This window comes from Salvelinus sp. IW2-2015, linkage group LG1 (genome assembly GCF_002910315.2).
Source record: "Salvelinus sp. IW2-2015 linkage group LG1, ASM291031v2, whole genome shotgun sequence".
Lineage (NCBI taxonomy): Eukaryota > Metazoa > Chordata > Actinopteri > Salmoniformes > Salmonidae > Salvelinus > Salvelinus sp. IW2-2015.
The window spans coordinates 43,264,634-43,284,237 of record NC_036838.1 but is presented as its reverse complement, the minus strand read 5'-3'; the positions used below and the strand labels follow the sequence as shown (position 1 = coordinate 43,284,237).

Sequence of the window (19,604 nt, the reverse complement as noted above, 5' to 3'; positions counted from 1 at the left end):
TAGGCCTTGAAACACATCCACAGGTACACCTCCAATTGACTCAAATTATGTCAATCAGAAGCTTCTAAATCCATGACATAATTTTCTGGAATTTTCCAAGCTGTTTAAAGGCACAGTCAACTTAGTGTATGTAAACTTCTGACCCACTGGAATTGTGATCGAGTGAATGATAAGTGAAATAATCTGTCTGTAAGCAATTGTTGGAAAAATTACTTGTGTTATGCACAAAGTAGATGTCCTAACCAAAACTCTAGTTTGTTAACAAGAAATTTGTGGAGTGTTTTTRTGTCACGCCCTGACCTTAGAGATCCKTTTAATTCTCTAATTGGTTAGGTCAGGGTGTGACTAGCGTGGGCAATCTATGTTTTCTATTTCTTTGTTGGCCTGGTATGGTTCCCAATCAGAGGCAGCTGTCTATCGTTGTCTCTGATTGGGGATCATATTTAGGCAGCCTTTTCCCACCTGTTGTTTGTGGGATCTTGTTTTTGTGTATTGCCTGTGAACACTGCATTTACGTCACATTTCATTTGTTCTGTATTGTTTTTGGTGAGTTTCATTTATTAAAAATATGTTGAACTCTACGCACGCTGCGCCTTGGTCCATTCATTCCAACAACAATCGTGACAATTTGACAGAACAACAAAGAGAATACTTTTTACCTTTTGCATGATTACTTTTTTTGGTGTTGTTCTTCAAAATCTGTGCCAAGGGCAATAGAAACGGGAATATGTTTAATGTCTTACTGGTCATTGTCATCACTGGCTCCTAATGGGAAATCCACAAACATGGAACTGTGCCTAGTATTGTTTTCATCGGGCACCAAATCAAGCATTAACTTGCACAGGAAACCCTCTTCTTTGCTGCTCTACACGACAACCGCACACACGCACACACGCACCCACACACACACACACACACACACACACACACACACACACACACACACACACACACACACACACACACACCACACACACACACACCACACACCAACACACACCACACACACACACACACACACACACACACACACACACACACACACACACACATGCATGCATACAACACACAGTCACAGTCATGTATTCACATAGCATATTTCCTCTTCTCATTCCCTTTTTGCAAACAAATGATGGTATGGTGCCATGGTGTGCTTTGATAGTTACTTTAGGAGCTGCATGCTAACTCTACATCGGCATTTGGCCAGAAGCAATAACTGCAGTATATGATCCCAAGTTGTATAAAATCTAAGTAGCTAGTGTGACTAAATACTGTATTTGCTATGACTCTTATTGTCTACTGGGATAATACAGTATTTAGTGTAGTTTCCAGACATGCCAGTTTGATGGGCCATCTTGCTTTACTGTACCATTTGAATTAAAGAGATTGCTTCCAATACCTGTCCAGCTAAGCCACTTAAAAATGATCTCTATCAAGTTCTTAAGACTGGAAGGGGAAATAAACCAAAGGTTTATAACCCTTATGAATAGTTAAGATGTGTATCTACCTTTGCATTGGATGTCATTTCCTCTAGTACTGTAYGTCTCTTCCACAGTTCATCTTGTTTGTTTTTGAACATATTCACATGTTTTCCAGAGGTGACCAAGCCCCTGTTGGTTGAGGAAAAACATTGGTGGCATGGTGTACACTACAGTTTCGGTCTGTTAGGTTGTCGTCTCTTGTCTCTCCTCTGGGATGAAAGTACACTAATAGATATTCAGTGCTGGGTTTTCACTCAGCCATGCGTGCTCTCCTTCGTATTCCTCTGCTGGGAGGTCAGCTCCACTGTGACAGTTATAAGCCTCTTACAGGACTGCCTGTCCATCTTGAATGAGCTCTCTGAGCTGGTTGATGTCTTTTGTTTTGTATCTGTGCTGACCGCAGACTACCATGATCTTTTATGTTTTGTGGATGTCTGAGTTGTTGTAGATTAGGGTAATTTGATATTTTTTACAGATGGACAATAGGCTTACTCTTTTCCTTACACTGTTAACCCTCTTAGATGTAAAGTCCCTGCATGGTTCTGGTACCGGTTCCGACCGACATTTTCACTTATAAATCGATCTGTGGACACCGTATGCATTTTACAGTTATAAGGAAGGTGAAATGTTATAGTTAGTCATTTTATCATTTGATTATACTATATTTAGAACGCATATATGTCATTTAAAGCCTCATTCATACAGTTTTGTTGAATAGGAAATACATCATATAAAACATTTCATATTTGTATCATATTTGTATCATATTTGTACTGTGTACTTGAGCTTGTGTCCTCAAAAGTGACTACACCTCAGCAATTTATAACTATTTTTACCATAAAGTTGAGACTTTAACCTTTCTTGGAGTATACAGAATTACTAGTTATTGTTCATGGCCCTCTCATGATAAATACATACTTTTGGGGATTACGTAGASTACATTTTCGATTACATTTACTTACATTTAACTGGTATAAATAATTTAACATTATTGAAAATGTGTGTTTCAGTTCAAACAGTAACTGTAAGCCTACATAACTCTCACAGATTGTAATTTAATTACTGTTTCACAGTCCAACATGTCTTTTCAATTGCACCACATTCTGGGCTATAAACGAGAGTGCTGAGATACAGTACATGTGACAGGTTGCTTTTGTAAGAGCCTCTAAGTTCTAAGAGGCTGAGAGTCCGTGTCATGGCCCAGGAAAATTCTCAAAATCCCTAGTAAGACTTGGTTTAAGCTAATGGAGTTCTCTCGTGATTCTAAAGGATGGACATCTCATCCTTAGTATACAGGCATAATAACCCTCTAATATACTGCAATGAAATGGGGTTAAAACAATCATCAGACGCAGAGAAAGTGTGGTTTCATTTTATACAAGGTGTCTCTGAGAGGTAGGCAGTGTTTTTCCTGTTTTCCCCGTTTTCACTAGTATGAGTTAGCTTGGTTCTAAGATTTGTATTCGACCCAAACAGCTTGCTTCACAGAAGGCAATAACATCTATGGCTGATTATCTTTATAACACAATGGGCCCCCTTTCACTTCATAGAATGAATGCAGGTCATCTGGGGCTTGTCGAGATGATGTAAAGCACCAGGTTTGCAAAGAGAAGTAATGATTTCAAGCAGGAGAGAAGTAATGGAACAACAGAGTGTTTCTGGAATCCTGCAGTGTTATGAAAATGTAAATTGAGGGCCTTGGGATACATAGGTGCAAAGTACCTCAGAGACCAAATGCCTAAGAACCCTAAAATCTAAAATGTAGTTGTGAGTCAGAGAGCATACAACACACTGAAACACAGAGAGGTGCTTGTGTTGCGTGTGTTTACTACACTGTGCTGCTGTGTTTGCTGGCTGTGCTTCGCTTGGTTGGAGGACCATGTTCATGAGTCATTCTCTCTGCCCTGGAGCTCTCCAGCCAGATGAAGGAGCATACGTATTTCCTTCTTCTTTTAGTTTCTCTAATATACCATTARGGCATCATTACATCTCTGTAAACATTTATTCAACACCCAGAACCTTTCAAAATGAACTAAATGGTTATGAATAATTTGGTAATTTCACCTCAGTTTTTTGTCATCATTGCTGAGCAGTGTCCTCTCTCTCTCTCTTTCGCTCTCTTGCTCTCTCTCGCCCAGGCTATGATGTTATCCCTTGTGTCTTGTACATACCAGTACTATCCAAAGGGAAGAGGGGGGCGGGCCAGGGACTTGGCTGACTGAGGGCACTACAGGGAAGGGGTACACAGTGCATGCTGACAGCGGGTGCTGCTGAAGGTTAAGGACGCCTTACAAGAGAGCCTTTTGTCAGAATCAACCCCTGATGAATAGACTGCTCAGTATATGAGAGTGTGTGGGATCCGTTCTGCATTCTCATCAAGCCATCAAGTCTCTTCACCCATTTTAACCATTGAAATGCCTGGCAGTCAACTTCAAATGCCTAATGGAGCAAATATATTGACCAGAAAATATACTTGAATTCATTCAGGGGCTTATCCAAGACCCAGTGGTACAGCACACAGAGCGTGGTGGAGGAATCCTCGCAGGCAGCCCTCCCTCTGAATAGGCAGGCACCCACTGCGTCAGTAACCTGATTACCCCAGCTGTCAGTCTTAATAAGGCCAGGCCTCAGATCCCCACCACGGGACGGGACAAACTTGGTCCTCCGATAGGGAGTCAGAGGACAGACTTGGTCCTCCGATAGGGAGTCAGAGGACAGACTTGGTCCTCTGATAGGGAGTCAGAGGACAGACTTGGTCCTCTGATAGGGAGTCAGAGGACAGACTTGGTCCTCCGATAGGGAGTCAGAGGACAGATGAGGAACAGGACGGCAGCTCTTCTCAGAACACAGACAGACAAAGACAAAGTGTGCAGGTATGGTAAAACAGATCAATGGGGATTTCACATGACGTTGTTAAGGCTATTACAGTTCCTGAAAGCAGCTGTTGCAAATAACTGTTGCTGTGTTAGATTCATTTTTGAAAAGCAAGCACAGGGCATTATTTTAAAACTGTATAAAGCAGCTAGAGTCCTTTGAAATATTCAGAATCTGATTCTATTGCTGTGCCTTACTGGGATAATTGCCTGTGTGTGTTATGTTTGCGTGTGTATGTTTGTGTGTGTTGTGTATCACATTCATTTCTTCATTTTCCTTTTGACTACACTGGTGTCTGTTTTATTCATTCATCTAGTTGGGAATAGTCTTTCWATCTAGGCAGTCTTGTTTGAAACTYAACCATTTGAAAGATAGTATGTTGCTCAAGAATAAGAGCGAAGGCTGAAAGAGAAAGAGGAGGAAGAGAGTGAGAGCGAGAAAAAGCAAGAGAGGGAGACGTGAAGAGAGGGGAAGGAAAGCATAAAAAACTCGGAGGCAGCAGTCACTAAGGGGAGGGCAGCCGGATACAACTAGTGGGTGGACCCTGATGATTGTATCTGAGCTATGGACACACGCAGCAATCCTCTCTCTTACACGCTCCGTTTCACCAAACGGAATAGATTTAATATGTTTTAAACATAAATGATTTAGTAGGCAGATTCTTATTAGTGTCACGACAGAGATATTTCCTGCCTCACTGTTTCTTACATCACCCCTTCTGTCTGGCTTTTCCTCAGAATTCAACAGGAAGCTCTGTACAGACTGAGACTGCTGGATCCTGCAGTGTTTTACAGCCCTCTCTGCACTGACCGTTGGTATAAGAAGAGAGACTGCTGCCTGAGGCCTGGGTACAGGGAGGCTAGGATCCTAACACTGCCACACAAGCAGCTCCACAGTAATGTCAGCCTCCCTCCTGGACGCTGATCCCATCTATGCCACGGTGGTCCACACTGCCAAGGCTGAGGCCAGGGAGTTGACAGGGGCTGTGGCTGTTCCTCCAGTCAGGCTGAAGCCTCCGGGGGACCTGAAGTTGACCCGGAGCCTCTCCAAGTYGGACTCAGACCTGTTGGTGTCTCCCCTGGGTGAGGAGGATGGGGGTCTGAACAGCTGCTGTGAGTCTGTGGCTAACTGCAGTTCTGGGAACAAACAGATGGAGAGATCGCCCTCCTTCGCCTCCGAGTGGGATGAGGTAATTCTCTGGGTTCTCTGGGTTGGGTGATAGGCAGGGATTGGCACTGGGAGAGTTAATGCATAGTCAGGCTTCAAATATAGCTTTTAATTCCTTTAGGGGCAGAGGGGAGAGGAGGGGGAGTTGTAATGAGTGATAAAGAGTGATAAAGAGAGGAAGAACAGTGATAGACAGGAGGRAAGGGGCAGCAGTGGCGCTGACTTTACCCATACAGTCGCTGCAGAATGCCTGCAGGCAAGTGCTGAATGSATGAGTGGCCTGATCACTCCCACCGATACCCCATAGCAACCCTGGCACACAAGGMTAATTGGGCTTGGGCTGTCACTCCTGATAGTCAGACTGCTTACTATGGGTCAACCCGCACATGGCTTGAAGTCTCTTCTGTTCCCCGCTGTTTCCCCTACTTTCCAGTAGGCTAATGCAGGCTTGAAGTAGGCTTACTTCAATCCTGGTCTGACGCTGTATTGTTTTGAACTCTAGTCTAGATAGAAATGATTGTATTTTCTGGTTCATCCCATCCTGCTCTCTGACAGGACTATTTGATTCCCTGGCCCCCTCTCTGCTCTCCCCTACTGCTCTCTAACAGGACTATTTGATTCCCTGGCCCCTCTCTCTGTCTCCCCTCTGCCTTCTGACAGGACTGTGTGGTTCCCTGGCCCCCTCTCTGCTCTCTCCCTCTTTTGACAGAACTGTCTGGTGCCCTGGCCCCCACTTTGCTCTCCCCTCTTTGACAGGACTGTCTGGTTCCCCCCCTGGCCCCTTTGCTCTCCCCTCTTTGACAGGGCTGTCTGGTGCCCTGGCCCCCCCTCTCGTCTCCCCTCTTTGACAGGACTGTCTGGTTCCCTGGCCCCCTCTCTGCTCTCCCCTCTTTGACAGGGACTGTCTGGTTCCCTGGCCCTCTCTCTGCTCTCCCCTCTTTGACAGGACTGTCTGGTTCCCTGGCCCCCTCTCTTGCTCTCCCCTCTTTACAGGACTGTCTGGTTCCCTGGGCCCCCTCTCTGGTCTCCCTCTTTGACAGGCTGTCTGGTTCCCTGGCCCCCTCTCTGCTCTCCCCTCTTTGACCGGACTGTCTGGTGCCCGGTGCCCTCTCTGCTCTCCCCTCTTTGACAGGACTGTCTGGTTCCTTGGCCCCCTCTCTGCTCTTCCCTCTTTGACAGGACTGTCTGGTTCCCTGGCCCCCTCTCTGCTCTCCCCTCTTTGACAGGACTGTCTGGTTCCCTGGCCCCCTCTCTGCTCTTCCCTCTTCTCTCTGCTCTCTGACAGGACTGTTTACTCAGGCCACGCTGGGAGGGGTGTCCTGTTCTGTTCTTAAGGGCATCCTGTTTTGCAGCTGCCCCCGTGTGTCTGTTTCTTTTCTAGTGTCATTTGGGGCAGGGCGGGGGAGAGGATGCAAGGGCAAAGACTTACTCAGACTTACTCATAAGGAGATCAACAACGTTCTGTCCCCCTCGGACAGTCCAGAGCTAGTGTCTACATTACACACACTTAGGAAGAGAGGAAGCCAGGTGTGACACACACACACTGCATACTGCAATAYGTTGGAGTAACTGCAGAGGACGCCATATTCCTGTTGAGATTGGTTTGCTCTCAGCCCTTAGACACACTCAGATTTAGACTACAGCATGTCCAGCAGTTAGAGCCTGAAATTCTCTGCTGGACATTTATTTCTGTCCACAATCGTCTGAAGTAATTTATAGTTGTAATTCCTTGTTATTATCTCACCCTGATTATGCTTGTCCCATTTATTTGATTTGATATAAGGGTTATAGTGAGGACATTTTGGCATAAGAGCAGTCCTCCACGCGGGAGAGCACTCTAGCAAACAAGGGATCATCACAYAGTATGCTAATGACTTGTATGATGACAACTGTGATCAACAGCTTCACAGCTTTACATCTGTTAAATTCTCTAAAGACACATCTGTCTAAACCAGACATGTTACAGGTGCATACCTCGATACCTCTAGCCATTAGAGACGCTTTGAATATCTCCTTTCTTTAGTGAGTGCACTTCAAATTACCCTTTTGTATCGGAGAGATGATTGTGGTTGTAGTGGGTGGTGTGTGTGTATGTGTGTGTGTCTGAGTCTGTTGTGGCATGCTCTCGTCCATTTCTCTCATCGTGTTAACATTGCTGCAGTCTATTGGGRCCCTGGCTGAAAATAATTTTAGCTGGGAAAGAGGACTAACATGTTCAGMACATATGCTGGTTTAACTCAGTTCATAATTTATGTGGCTAGCTAGGGCAGAGAGAACATCTATTTATAAGATCTATTTTGACAAAAAATATCTCACCCAGCGAAACACGAAGGCCATGTCGCTTTCCCGCCYGATGTCCCCATCCCACCCACTGCATCAAATAGACACAGAGCAGGCTGTCATTATGGTGCGGGGATGTGAGCAAACCTGCTTGGTTAAACATAAAAAATCTATTGATTTAAATTCTGTTATCATCTAGCCGATAGAGCCAACGGATAGTTCAGCATTGAACCAGGTGAAACAAGCATCCATAAAAATCAGCCCACCTCTGACATGTCTTCAGTCATGGGTCTTTGTACACTTGTCCATTAGTCTGTACTGTGGCCTGTCCTAAAATAGTGATCCTGTTACATTTCCCTAACACTTATTCTAAATTTAAACCATTTAACATAACCTGCTACGGAAATTCTCTTAACATTTGTCGTTAGTTCCCCTAACCGCCAACATAAATTCTCCCCGTAATTCTCCTTTGTTGTTAGGACACAACAAACAACCTGGTCTCAGAGAAAGACATATAATATTATATGTCCTCTAAGAAGTATGATAAGGTATGGCATCCAATTAGTATGCTATTGTACGACCGGGTAAAGCCTCATGTCCACCAGATGCGTTAAACTCATTGTGTTCCAGCGGAAGTGATTCATTGTCAATGGAGCAGTCTGCAACGCTGCATTGGGAATTCCGCACTAGACTGCGGTGCGTTCTGTGTACCGCATGCGTTCAATATTTTCAACTTAAGCGTGGCTTTACCTTGCGGTGGTATGAACAGAAGTTAGCTGACTATCTAACTACAAAGCTAACTACTTTTCTAGATAGCWTAGCTAAGAAATTGCCAGCACCTAGCTTTCACTTTCCAGCAAACTATTTCACATTCAACTGACCAGGTCATCCAATCGCATTGGCAATGTGTCTCCATGCGACATGTTTAACATGGACGTCCTGGTAGCAACTGGCGCTTTGGTCACACAAGGTAGGGAACCCAGAGACAGAGAAACAAGGTAGGGAACCCAGAGACAGAGAAACAAGGTAGGGAACCCAGAGACAGAGAAACAAGGTGGGAAACCCTAGAGACAGAGAAACACGGTAGGGAAACTCCAGAGACCGACGAAACATAGGTTAGGGAACCCAGAGACAGAGAAACACAGCGGTACGGGAACCAGCCAGACAGAGACAGAGAACAAGGTAGGGAACCCAGAGACAGGAAACAAAGGTCAGGGAACCCAGAGAACAGAGAAACAAGGTAGGGAACCCAGAAGACAGAGACCAAGGTAGGGAACCCAGAGACAGAGAAACAAGGTTAGGAACCCAGAGACAGAGAACAAGGTAGGGAACCCAGAGACAGAGAAACAAGGTAGGGCACCAGAGACAGAGAAAAAGGTGGGAACCGCAGAGACGAGAAACAAGGTAGGGAACCCAGAGACAGAGAAACAAGGTAGGGAACCCAGAGACAGAGAAACAAGGTAGGGAACGCCAGAGACAGAGAAACAAGGTAGGGAGCAACCAGAGAGCAGAGAAACAAGGTAGGGAACCCAGAGACAGAGAAACAAGGTAGGGAACCAGAGACAGGAGAACAAGGTAGGGAACCCAGAGACAGAGAAACAAGGTAGGGAACCAGAGACAGAGAAACAAGGTGGGACCCAGAGACAGAGAAACAAGGTAGGGAACCCAGAGACAGAGAAACAAGGTAGGGAACCTAGAGACATGAGAAACAAGGTAGGAACGCCAGAGGACTAGAGACAACAAGTGTAGGGACGGCCAGTAGCAACAGAGAGAACAGGGTAGGGAACCCAGAGACAGAGAAACAGGTAGGGAACCCAGAAGACAGAGAAACAAGGTAGGGAACTCAGAGACAGAGAAACAAGGTAAGCGGAACCCAGAGACAGAGAAACAAGGTAGGGAACCCAGAGACAGAGAAACAAGGTAGGGACCAGAGCAGAGTGAACAAGGTAGGGAACCAGAGACAGAGAAAAAACCAAGTAGGAACCAAGAGAACAGTAGGAAGACCAGAGAATGAACAAGGTAGGGACCCAGAGGACAGAGAAACAAGGTCAGGGAAACCCAGAGACAGAGAACAAGGTAGGAAAACAAACCAGATACAGAGACATGAGAGAACAGGTAGGGGAACCCAGACGACGATGACACAGAGAACCAGAGCAGAGGAACATAGGAACGAAGACGAAAACAAGGTAGGGAACCCAGAGACAGAGAACAAGTAAAGACAGAGAACGTAGGAACCCCAGAGACAGAGAAACAAGGTAGGGAACCCAGGCGAACAAGTAGAACCAGAGAAACAAGGTAGGGAACCTAGAGACAGAGAATACAAGTTAGGAACCCAGAGACAGAGAAACAAGGTAGGGAACCCAGAGACAGAGAAACAAGGTAGGGAACCCAGAGACAGAGAACAAGGTGGAACCAGAGACAGTAGAAGAAGGTAGGACCCTAAGAGACAGAGAAACAACCTTCTCCATGCTGCAAGCCTTTCTGCGTTTGTGAATGTATATGTGTGTTCAAGTAAATGCGGACTAGACATCCGGCAAAAACAACATTATAGCAAAATGTATGCGCATCTGGTGAACATACAGTGTAATAAGTTATGATACATACGTCCGATAATGTAGTATTGATAATGTACATATGCTATTCCATTCATAATGCAATCTATAAACGTAACAGGATAGTACGAATTTCCCTGAGACCAGTTGATCCTACACAAAGCTTATAGCTGACAGTGATTCATCATGATCTACATAGATGGGTGTATAACTAACAAATCTACATTTGTTTATATGGGACTTAGCTAAGTGATAGCTTGACTGTCCCAAATGAGTTGAATTGCCATTAAAAAATTGGTCATACATTACTATACAAATGTAACCACGGACCCTTAAGAGGCACAGACCCATGAGAGGCCTGGTTTGGAGAGGAGGTTTTATGGGTTGATGAGCCAGTTGGGTAAGCAGCTTCCAACAGGTCTTCTCCCTGCTCCTTGGTGGTGGGTAACAGAGCAGTGTGACAACAGGTCTTCTCCCTGCTCCTTGGTGTGGGTAACAAGCAGTGTGCAACAGGTCTTCTCCCTGGCTCCTTGGTGTGGGTAACAGAGCAGTGTGCAACAGGTCTTCTCCCTGGCTCCTTGGTGTGGGTAACACAGAGCAGTGTGACAACAGGTCTTCTCCCTGGCTCCTTGGTGTGGGTAACAGAGCATGTGCAAACAGGTCTTCTCCCTGGCTCCTTGGTGTGGTAACAGAGCAGTCTTCCAACAGGTCTTCTCCCTGGCTCCTGGTGTGGGTACAGAGCAGTGCTCAACAGGTCTTCTCCCTGGCTCCTTGGTGTGGGTAACAGAGCAGTGTGACAACAGGTCTTCTCCCTGGCTCCTTGGTGTGGGTAACAGAGCAGTGTGACAACAGGTTCTTCTCCCTGGCTCCTTGGTGTGGGTAACAGAGCAGTGTGACAACAGGTCTTCTCCCTGGCTCCTTGGTGTGGGTAACAGAGCAGCTTTCACACAGGTCTTCTCCCTGGCTCCTTGGTGTGGTAACAGAGCAGTGTGACAACAGGTCTTCTCCCTGGCTCCTTGGTGGTGGGTAACAGAGCAGTTCCAAACAGGTCTTCTCCTGGCTCCTTGTGTGTGGGTAACAGAGCAGTGTCACCAGGTCTTCTCCCTGGCTCCTTGGTGTGGTGGTACACAGAGCAGTGTCAACAGGTCTTCTCCCTGGCTCCTTGGTGTGGGTAACAGAGCAGCTCAACAGGTCTTCTCCCTGGCTCCTTGGTGTGGTAACAGAGCAGTCTTCTCCTAATCAGGTCTTCTGCCCTGGCTCCTGTGTGTGGGTAACAGAGCTAGTGTGTAGACAACAGGTCTTCTCCTGGCTCCTTGGGTGTGGGTAACAGAGCAGTGTCAACAGGTCTTCTCCTGGCTCCTTGGTGTGGGTAACAGAGAGTGTGACAACAGGTTCTCTCCCTGGCTCCTTGGTGTGGGTAACAGAGCAGTGTGACAACAGGTCTTCTCCCTGGCTCCTTGGTGTGGGTAACAGAGCAGTGTGACAACAGCATGGCATCAGCAGCAGATATTGAATGGCCCACTAAGAGGATTAGCATATAGATCCCAACTGATTGCAGCGTGATCACTTTAAGAGGAACACAATTGATTTAACAGCGTCCACCAACAGGCCCTTCACTTCATAACTGTGTTATCTTTTATTTCTTTGTGGTCTCTATATCTGATTATTCCAATCCACTTTTGCACTAATCAAAGGCTTGCCACTCAAGAGCTTACTGGAAAGTCTATATCAGACCCCTTAAGGGGTCACAAATTCACTTTGAAAAATCATATATTATGTGATGCGTTATGACAGCTACACTAACTAGATTTTTGTACGGATTTTCCACAGATTTGTTCTCGCCTGATGTCCTGTACATCTGGCAAGAGTGATGATGTGGAACAGTTGTGTAGCCTTAATGGTATTACTCTSAGGCTGAAAGAGTCTCCGCATGTTCTAGCTCTTTAATTGTAATGAGATGGAATTCCTCAAACAACTGCTTTTGGGCCGAGATAAGGTGCACTATAGCATATGGGCAATGTGTTGAYGGTACGTGTGTGATATAGAATGTAACTGGGTTAATTCGATGTGGAATATGTGAGGTCTGTATTGCTGGAGGGAGCTGCCATGCTTCCCACCTGTCTGACTTCTAAATKAATCAAGGCTTTTTCTGAGTGTTGATGCCACTAGCAAAGTGCATAGGGCTTCTCAAATACTAAATAGTATGTCAAATAACCCTTTCTATGTCTCCAGTGTCACTTGTGAAAGCGGATTCAGCTTTTCAGACTTTTATAGTAGTAGAATATGCTGGCTAAATCACTGGATAGCGCTGTATTATGGCATTAGCTACCTCCTGAACAGTTAGAGTACAGTAAGCTCCCTCCATTGCTCTGAGAAGTTCTCGTCCCGGAATCTCAGTCTGCCAAGAGGAGAGGGTGCTGGAGAATGTCACAACCCCAGTTCTCACACAAACAGACAGAGCTGAACTGTGCAATATTACTGCAATATTTTCTTGACTTTGCTTTCAGAAGATAAATTATTATTAGTTATTTTCTAAGGCAATATGTTTTAGGCCCATGATGTGCTTGGATTGTTTTGTGTTAACCTCCATGCAGGCTTGTTGTTTTACTCTGTATACAGCAGGTTTTCACTTTCTATTCAGAGACGGGGCAGAGAGCCTTATTGAATCTTATAAAGGTCATTTTGTAGAGATCTAAAGCAATTTGGTCTWCAGGTTTTCCCTGCGCTTCGTGCACCGAAGGTTCAATCGCTTTAAATTGCAATTCACCCTGACACCCTGTGTGAAGGACCAATTAAACACTACCCACCATGTTGTTGTTTTACTCTTCATCCATCATTTCTGCCCTCCTCCTTAGTCAGCATCCATGTACACTGTTTGTAAACACACAGAAACAAGCTTTAGGAGCACATGTTGATGATCATTACCTGGGGGTAACCATATCTGGTTTGTCCTAATGTTTCACTCCTCTTCCACAGATTGAGAAGCTCATGAACATGATTGGAGCAGGCATCGAGTCATCCAATGACCAGCAGCGCACCACAGGTAAATACCTACATGTAGGTAAAGGTTGCATACAAACAGTAAGCCATCTTATGACAGCTCTATGTAGGCCTTATGACAGAGCGTTAAAGTAAAGGGCAGTGGTKGAAAAGGTACCCARTTGTCATACYTGAGAAAAAGTAAAGATACCTTAATAGAAAATGACCCAAGTAAAAGTGAAAGTCACCCAGTAAAATACTATTTGATTTTAAATATACCACATGTATCAAAATTAAGTGTAATCGCAAAAATATACTTAAGTATGCTTATATTAATCACAATTTTCTTTTCTTTTTATTTATAACCAGGGGCTCACTACAACACGCATACATCATTTACAAATGAAGCATGTGTTTAGTGATTCCASCAGATCAGAGGCAGTAGGGATGACCAGGGATGTTCTCTTGATAAGTGCATGAACTGGACCATTTTCCTGWCCTGCCAAGCATTCAAAATGTAACCTATACTTTTGGTGTTCAGGGAAAATGTATTGAGTAAAAAGTACATTATTTTCTTTAGGAATGTAGTGAAGTAAAAGTAAAAGTTGTCAAAAATATGTATAGCAAAGTAAAGTACAAATATCCCAAAAAACGACTTAAGTAGTACTTTAAAAGTATTTTTACTTAAGTACTTTACACCACTGGCAGACTGTTTCTATGCTGTACAGGCTCATTAGAAGCCAACAACCATATTATAAGACATAAAAGATATGAAGATTTGTTTTTCCCATAAATCATAACAATTCAAGGTGTAATTTGTTTTGTGTGAAACCTGTGTCATCTGTATGGGGTTTTGTGGTGTGAAGTGTATTTCCACTTTAASATAAATCAAATTCAAACTTCACTTGACTATCATTTTTCCTGTGCTGTGTATCAATAGAGGCTGAATCTATTCTCTGCTTCATCGAGTCTATCCTTCAGGCGGCTCTCAGTGAGGAGCCAACTAACAAATGCTCAGTTTATTTAGATTACATTCTCAACTTGGTATACTGGATCTCTAAATCTCCCTTAGACACTTTTCTATAATGTGATTCCCCAAAGCTATTTACCTCAGTGGATTATGGTCATTGTGCTATGAGGATTTTTGGTCAAACTCATATTGATAATGACACTCTTTTGGCTTAATGTTGTAATGTGTATTATTAATATGTATTATTAATGTACAGTAATAGCTCCACACTGCAGGCTGACTGTGCTAGGGTCTTTTTCATCATGACATCATACAGCACATCTGCCTTCCTCTGACGATGTGTGTCCATTACACTGAACAGGCCACCGTCATCATGTCCATATATGGTCCTTGATGCATAATTGAATATTATCATTAGTCATAACCACTCTCATGAAACTCACTAATGAAACTCACTGTGGTTTCCTCTCCTTCAGCTGAAAGTATATAGTTTTATTATTCCAATTTCATCTACCACTCATTTACTATTCTTTTTATACCTGATGTTATTGTACTCTACGTAATGTGGCTGGAAAGTATGGTAATTGATGTGTTTGTTGATGTAGACGGTGCTTCTATACTATTTCAGTATTTTGAGTTTTTCATAAAGAGGACTCAGCAGGAGCCTGTCCCAGATTCAGCTGATTCATAGCTGTGCTGATTTTATCRCCTGATTGTACCTGATTTCTTGTTACTCTGTCATTTGGCATGGAGAGGAGATGTAAAAATGTTTTTCAACAAAATRTGTTTTATTGTCACATAAACCAAATAGGTGCAGTGAAATGTGTTGTTTTACAGGGTCAGCTGTAGTAGTACGGCACCGCTGGAGCAAAGTAGGGTTAAGTGCCCTGCTCAAGGGCACATCGACAGATCTTTCACCTTGTCAGCTCAGGTATTTGAACCAGCGACCTTTCGGTTACTTGCCCAATGCTCTAACCGCKAGGCTACCTGCCRCCCTACGTTTAGCCAAAATGTGTTGACTGACTTGCCCTCTTGGTAAAGGCATAATGAGGGTATTGTATTCTCCTACAAAATGAAATGATACAAAATGAAAGTGCCCTTCCGGATTAAGATATCAAGAGAGGGGAAGAGAGTGAGTGAGGGAGAGGGAAGCCAAATTGTCACTATTCTCCCCTACATTATTCCACCATTGTAAAGGAGCTATATTATCCCCCAACCCTTCCATCTCTCTCTCCCTCCTATTCTCCTCACCYCTCTTTGAGGGGATACTATTTCCTAGGGATGACCTGTGCTAATTCATCCTAAACTATAATATATTTTTTTGTGACTGCTGTGCCATTTTGCCTCTTCAAATATCCCTGCCTATTGAATGCTTAAACGATGTGCTGTTTGCATTTGTGGTTTGAAAGTGCTTCAATTGTCTGTTACAGGAGCATTRAGTAAATTAACTTAAACAGCGAGCAGGGAGGGAGAGGGAGCTCTCCTAACAACACACAGGAGGCATCCTGCAGCTCAGTTTGTGTTTGCCGCTCCTCTGTCRTTCAAAGAAATAGTGTCCGTCTTCCGTTCCTGTGAATTAATTTAGCTTTGCGGTTCCTTTCGGTAGTGTTGCCGTTGTGGATGTGTTGACAGAGCTAGGGCTCYTCTCACATTGATAAAGAGGCAGTGCTTTATCTAGATAGCAGAGCCATTAACTCTCCGTAAATATTTCCCCCAGAGCCAAGTTTAGACCTAGGTACCTCTCTCGGTCCCTTCGGAAGCCCACTAGCCCAAACTGGACGTGAAGACTCGTTTAGTGGGCTGAGGTAGTAACCCAGTTCCCCCTAACAGTAACAATCACTCAGTAATTAGGCCGTGCTGGTCCCTGGGAGCTGATGTCGTCCCAAATGAATGGCTGTAATTGGGTGGGGAGGGCTGGTATTTTTAACAGGCTTTGTTAGAGTGATATATTAAAGAAGCTGCCATCGGTAAAACTCTGGGGGAAGAGGGAGGGGTCTGACTGAAACTTAATGAGTCTGCTCCAATCTTTCCTATTTCTTTATTACCATCTTATCTCCCACACATGCACATTTCATCATCTTCACTATTCATCGTTTTATGTCCATCTCTTATCTGTCTGCTTCATTTGTCTTCCTTTTCCTTTTCACATTATTATAATTTTTTGTCATTTAGCAGACGTTCTTATCCAGAGTGACTTACAGTAAGTAGTGAGTGCATTCATCCTTTCTCCCAAAGCATGTCTAATAGAAGGGCTGTCTGTTCTTGATTATGAATTATGAGTGTTAGCTCTTGAGCTTATCTCGGATGCGTGGTCACAAAGACCTGACCTTTACCTTCATTAAGGTAGAGCAACTTGGTTACAGCCGGCCAATTACGGCAGGAGCTCAAATCGATCGCTCCTCACTTTGCCTCTGTAACCATTACTTCTCCTCCTCTGGCCAGCTGGCTGGGGATGGGATGTGTGAGGCGTTCACAGGCAGACTGAAAGCCTGCATAATTACTCTGTGCCTGTAACTGTATCCAGATAACACCAGTGATGGAMGCAGTAAGCAGCCCTGCATAGGTGGGTGCAAATGCCTATTTGGTTTTATTTCAATAGAAGTCTGTGTGCCCATTTGTATTATCCTGTTGCATTTCACACGTTTGATTCCTGCAGTTATCTGTAAGCTTCACGCATCAACTGTTGTATTCTAAAATAGTTTGTGATATGTGCTGACGTAACAAAAGGAGTTACACTCTTAGAAAAAAGGGTTCCCAAAGGGTTCTTCAGCTGTCCCCATAGGAAAGTGTTCTACATGGAACCGAAAAGGGTTCTACCTGGAACMAAAAGGGTTCTACCTGGAACCAGCAGATGAACCCTTTATGGTTCTAGATAGTACCTTTTTTTCTAAGAGTGTAATGTTTCTCCTGTCATCTTGTAGCATGGGGGGTATCCAATGAAAGGGACTTGAGAGTCGTTATGAGAGACAGTCCATTAAACACTCTGTGTGTGTGTGTGTGTGTGTGTGTGTGTGTGTGTGTGTGTGTGTGTGTGTGTGTGTGTGTGTGTGCGTGCGTGCGTGCGTGCGTGCGTGCGTGCGTGCGTGCGTGCGTGCGTGCGAGAGAGCTTTGCACTGACTTGAGTCAGTGCTGCCCCACTCGCCCAATCATCACAGCGAGATGTAAATTAATTAAGGACAGCTGTGAATAAGCTTGAACATTTTCTTTATTTTAATGTTCCTTGTAAAGCAATGGGAAGCCGAGCTTTGAAATCACTGCCCATGTAGAAGGGGAGAAACATACATCCTTTTTATATTCTAGTCATTCCATACAGAGGTCTGTGATTTTGAGGCTCCTAGTGCTTGTTCCCTGCCTCTGACGGTGGTGTCTTTTCAGCACTAGCAAGATCAGAGTGCCTCTGTGCAATTCTAATCAGTGCAGATGGTGGGAAGAGAGAGAGAGCGAGAGAGAGACCGGGTAGAGGGTGTGAGAGAGAGAGAAGAGAGAGAGAGAGAGAGAGAGAGAGAGAGAGAAGAGAGAGAGAGAGAGAGAGAGAGAGAGAGAGAGAGAGAGAGAGAGAGAGAGAGAGAGAGAGAGAGAGAGAGAGAGAGAGAGAGAGAGAGAGAGACTGTGAGGTAGAGGAAAAGAGAGACGGTAGAGGAGAGAGAGAGGACTGGGGTAGAGGAGAGAGAGAGACTGTTGAGTAGAGGAGAGTGAGAGAAGGCTATGAGGTAGAGGGAGAGGGAGGGGGATTTATATAGTAAGAGTGTGAGGCAGAGAGATATAGGGGGAGGAACGAAGAGCTGATACGTGGAGCAGTACCCTCTCCATCAGGCAGCATACGGCAGCCCTGCAGTGGATTGAGAGACTATGTGAATGAGGGAATGAGGTAAAGAGCCAGAAAGAGAGCAGAAGAGAGAGAAAGCTTGAGGGATTTGTCTGAATGGGAAGGGGGATGAGCATCAAGACTGCCTGTTGTGGATGCGGGAAGGACGCGGTTGAGGCTGCTTTCTGGACTCGTGAGTATCCAGCATCAGGACGTTATGTCCTGTGAGGGAAGCGGTGAGGGGAGCGTGTGAGCCGAGAGCAGCTGCTTTGTGACAGTGCATGCATCAGACAGGGGATGCAGCAAACCTCTGCTCTGAGCACAGGAGCTAGCTGTWCCCACGGTGTGGGAGAGCCAGGTGGGGTAGAGGGGGCTTATCGCACAGGGAGGAGGCAGGCTGAACCAAGGTGGTCCTGTGGAGATCTCAGCCAAGAGTCAAGAGGCTCACCTGTGCTCTGTTAGAGCTGAGCTTGGATTTACTGGTGTGAGATATGATAAGAACTTTCTCTGAATGAGCCAGCCTCCAAAGGGGAGTCTATATGTTGGGAAGCATCAGGTTTACCACCAGGATCACTGGGAACACCAAGAACATAGAGCCTCAGGCTAGCAGGCATGCCGGCGGCTGGAGCTTTATCAAGCGGCTAGTGATTGGATTCTGATTTTATTTCAGGAGTTTTTCATCAACAGTYGGAAGCCAAAGGAGAAACCTGAATTTTGGTGTTTGAGATTGGACTCTCATTCTGTTTGTGGAATAAGACCAAAATCCTAGAGAGAATCCCATAATCCAGATTACACGAATAGCCTTACCTTATCACGGTTCTACCGTCAGAGCTCTCAGACAGGTTGTCCAATAAAGCCATGGGACAGAGACAGAGGTGAACAAATGCTACAAAGTGGAGCTGTAACTTACTGTGGTTTACCATACMCTTGTGGAATATTATCTCAAAAAGGATGATGCTGATGATGGTTTAACCAGGTTTAAAGACAGCATGTGGAATATGATATCCAGTAATACTGTATCATCTTTGTGTGGTCTGGAAAATTATTTTGTTTAGTGCTCCGTATTACAGTGTGCMTTTTGAGGCACATTTTGAGGCATTGGCAATTGGCAATTTCCATGTCAGTAATTAGCAAAACATTTTGATAGAAGATGCCAGATTGGCTCAATCAATTGAAAGTGGTGATCAGTATTCAAAGGATCTACATATCCACCTCTACCTCCACCCTTGCCTGACATTGACACTCACAGTAACAACAGTGGGTGTACAGTATACCACGGTGGGCAGGTTMCACCACTATATCTCTAGTGTAAGAATAGCCGGGCCCCCTCCTGCCCTGTGGGAGCCGCCCTCCCCCAACCTGGACCCTGTCTCCTCTGCCCTGCTGGTGCTCCTGCACTCGGCTGTGCTGGCCGAGGATGATGTGGCAATGTCATGTCTCGTCCTCGGAGTGCCGCTGCTACCGGCTGAACGGCTTCTCCCTGCTGAAGCGCTTCC

General features: G+C 44.9%; 1 protein-coding gene across 3 annotated transcripts in view; it reads left to right on the top strand.

Moving 5' to 3' along the window:
- The first annotated feature begins 4,043 nt into the window (after positions 1-4,043).
- LOC111968052 (ankyrin repeat and SAM domain-containing protein 1A-like) overlaps positions 4,044-19,604 on the top strand; it is a 32,837-nt gene continuing 17,276 nt past the window's right edge. For all 3 annotated transcript variants that reach the window (XM_023993597.2, XM_023993592.2, XM_023993584.2), the window contains exons 1-3: positions 4,044-4,354; positions 5,093-5,544; positions 13,331-13,397. In XM_023993597.2, the coding sequence (XP_023849365.1) occupies positions 5,254-5,544; positions 13,331-13,397 (358 nt within the window). In that variant the 5' untranslated portion in view covers positions 4,044-4,354; positions 5,093-5,253. The remainder of the gene's footprint in view (positions 4,355-5,092; positions 5,545-13,330; positions 13,398-19,604) is intronic.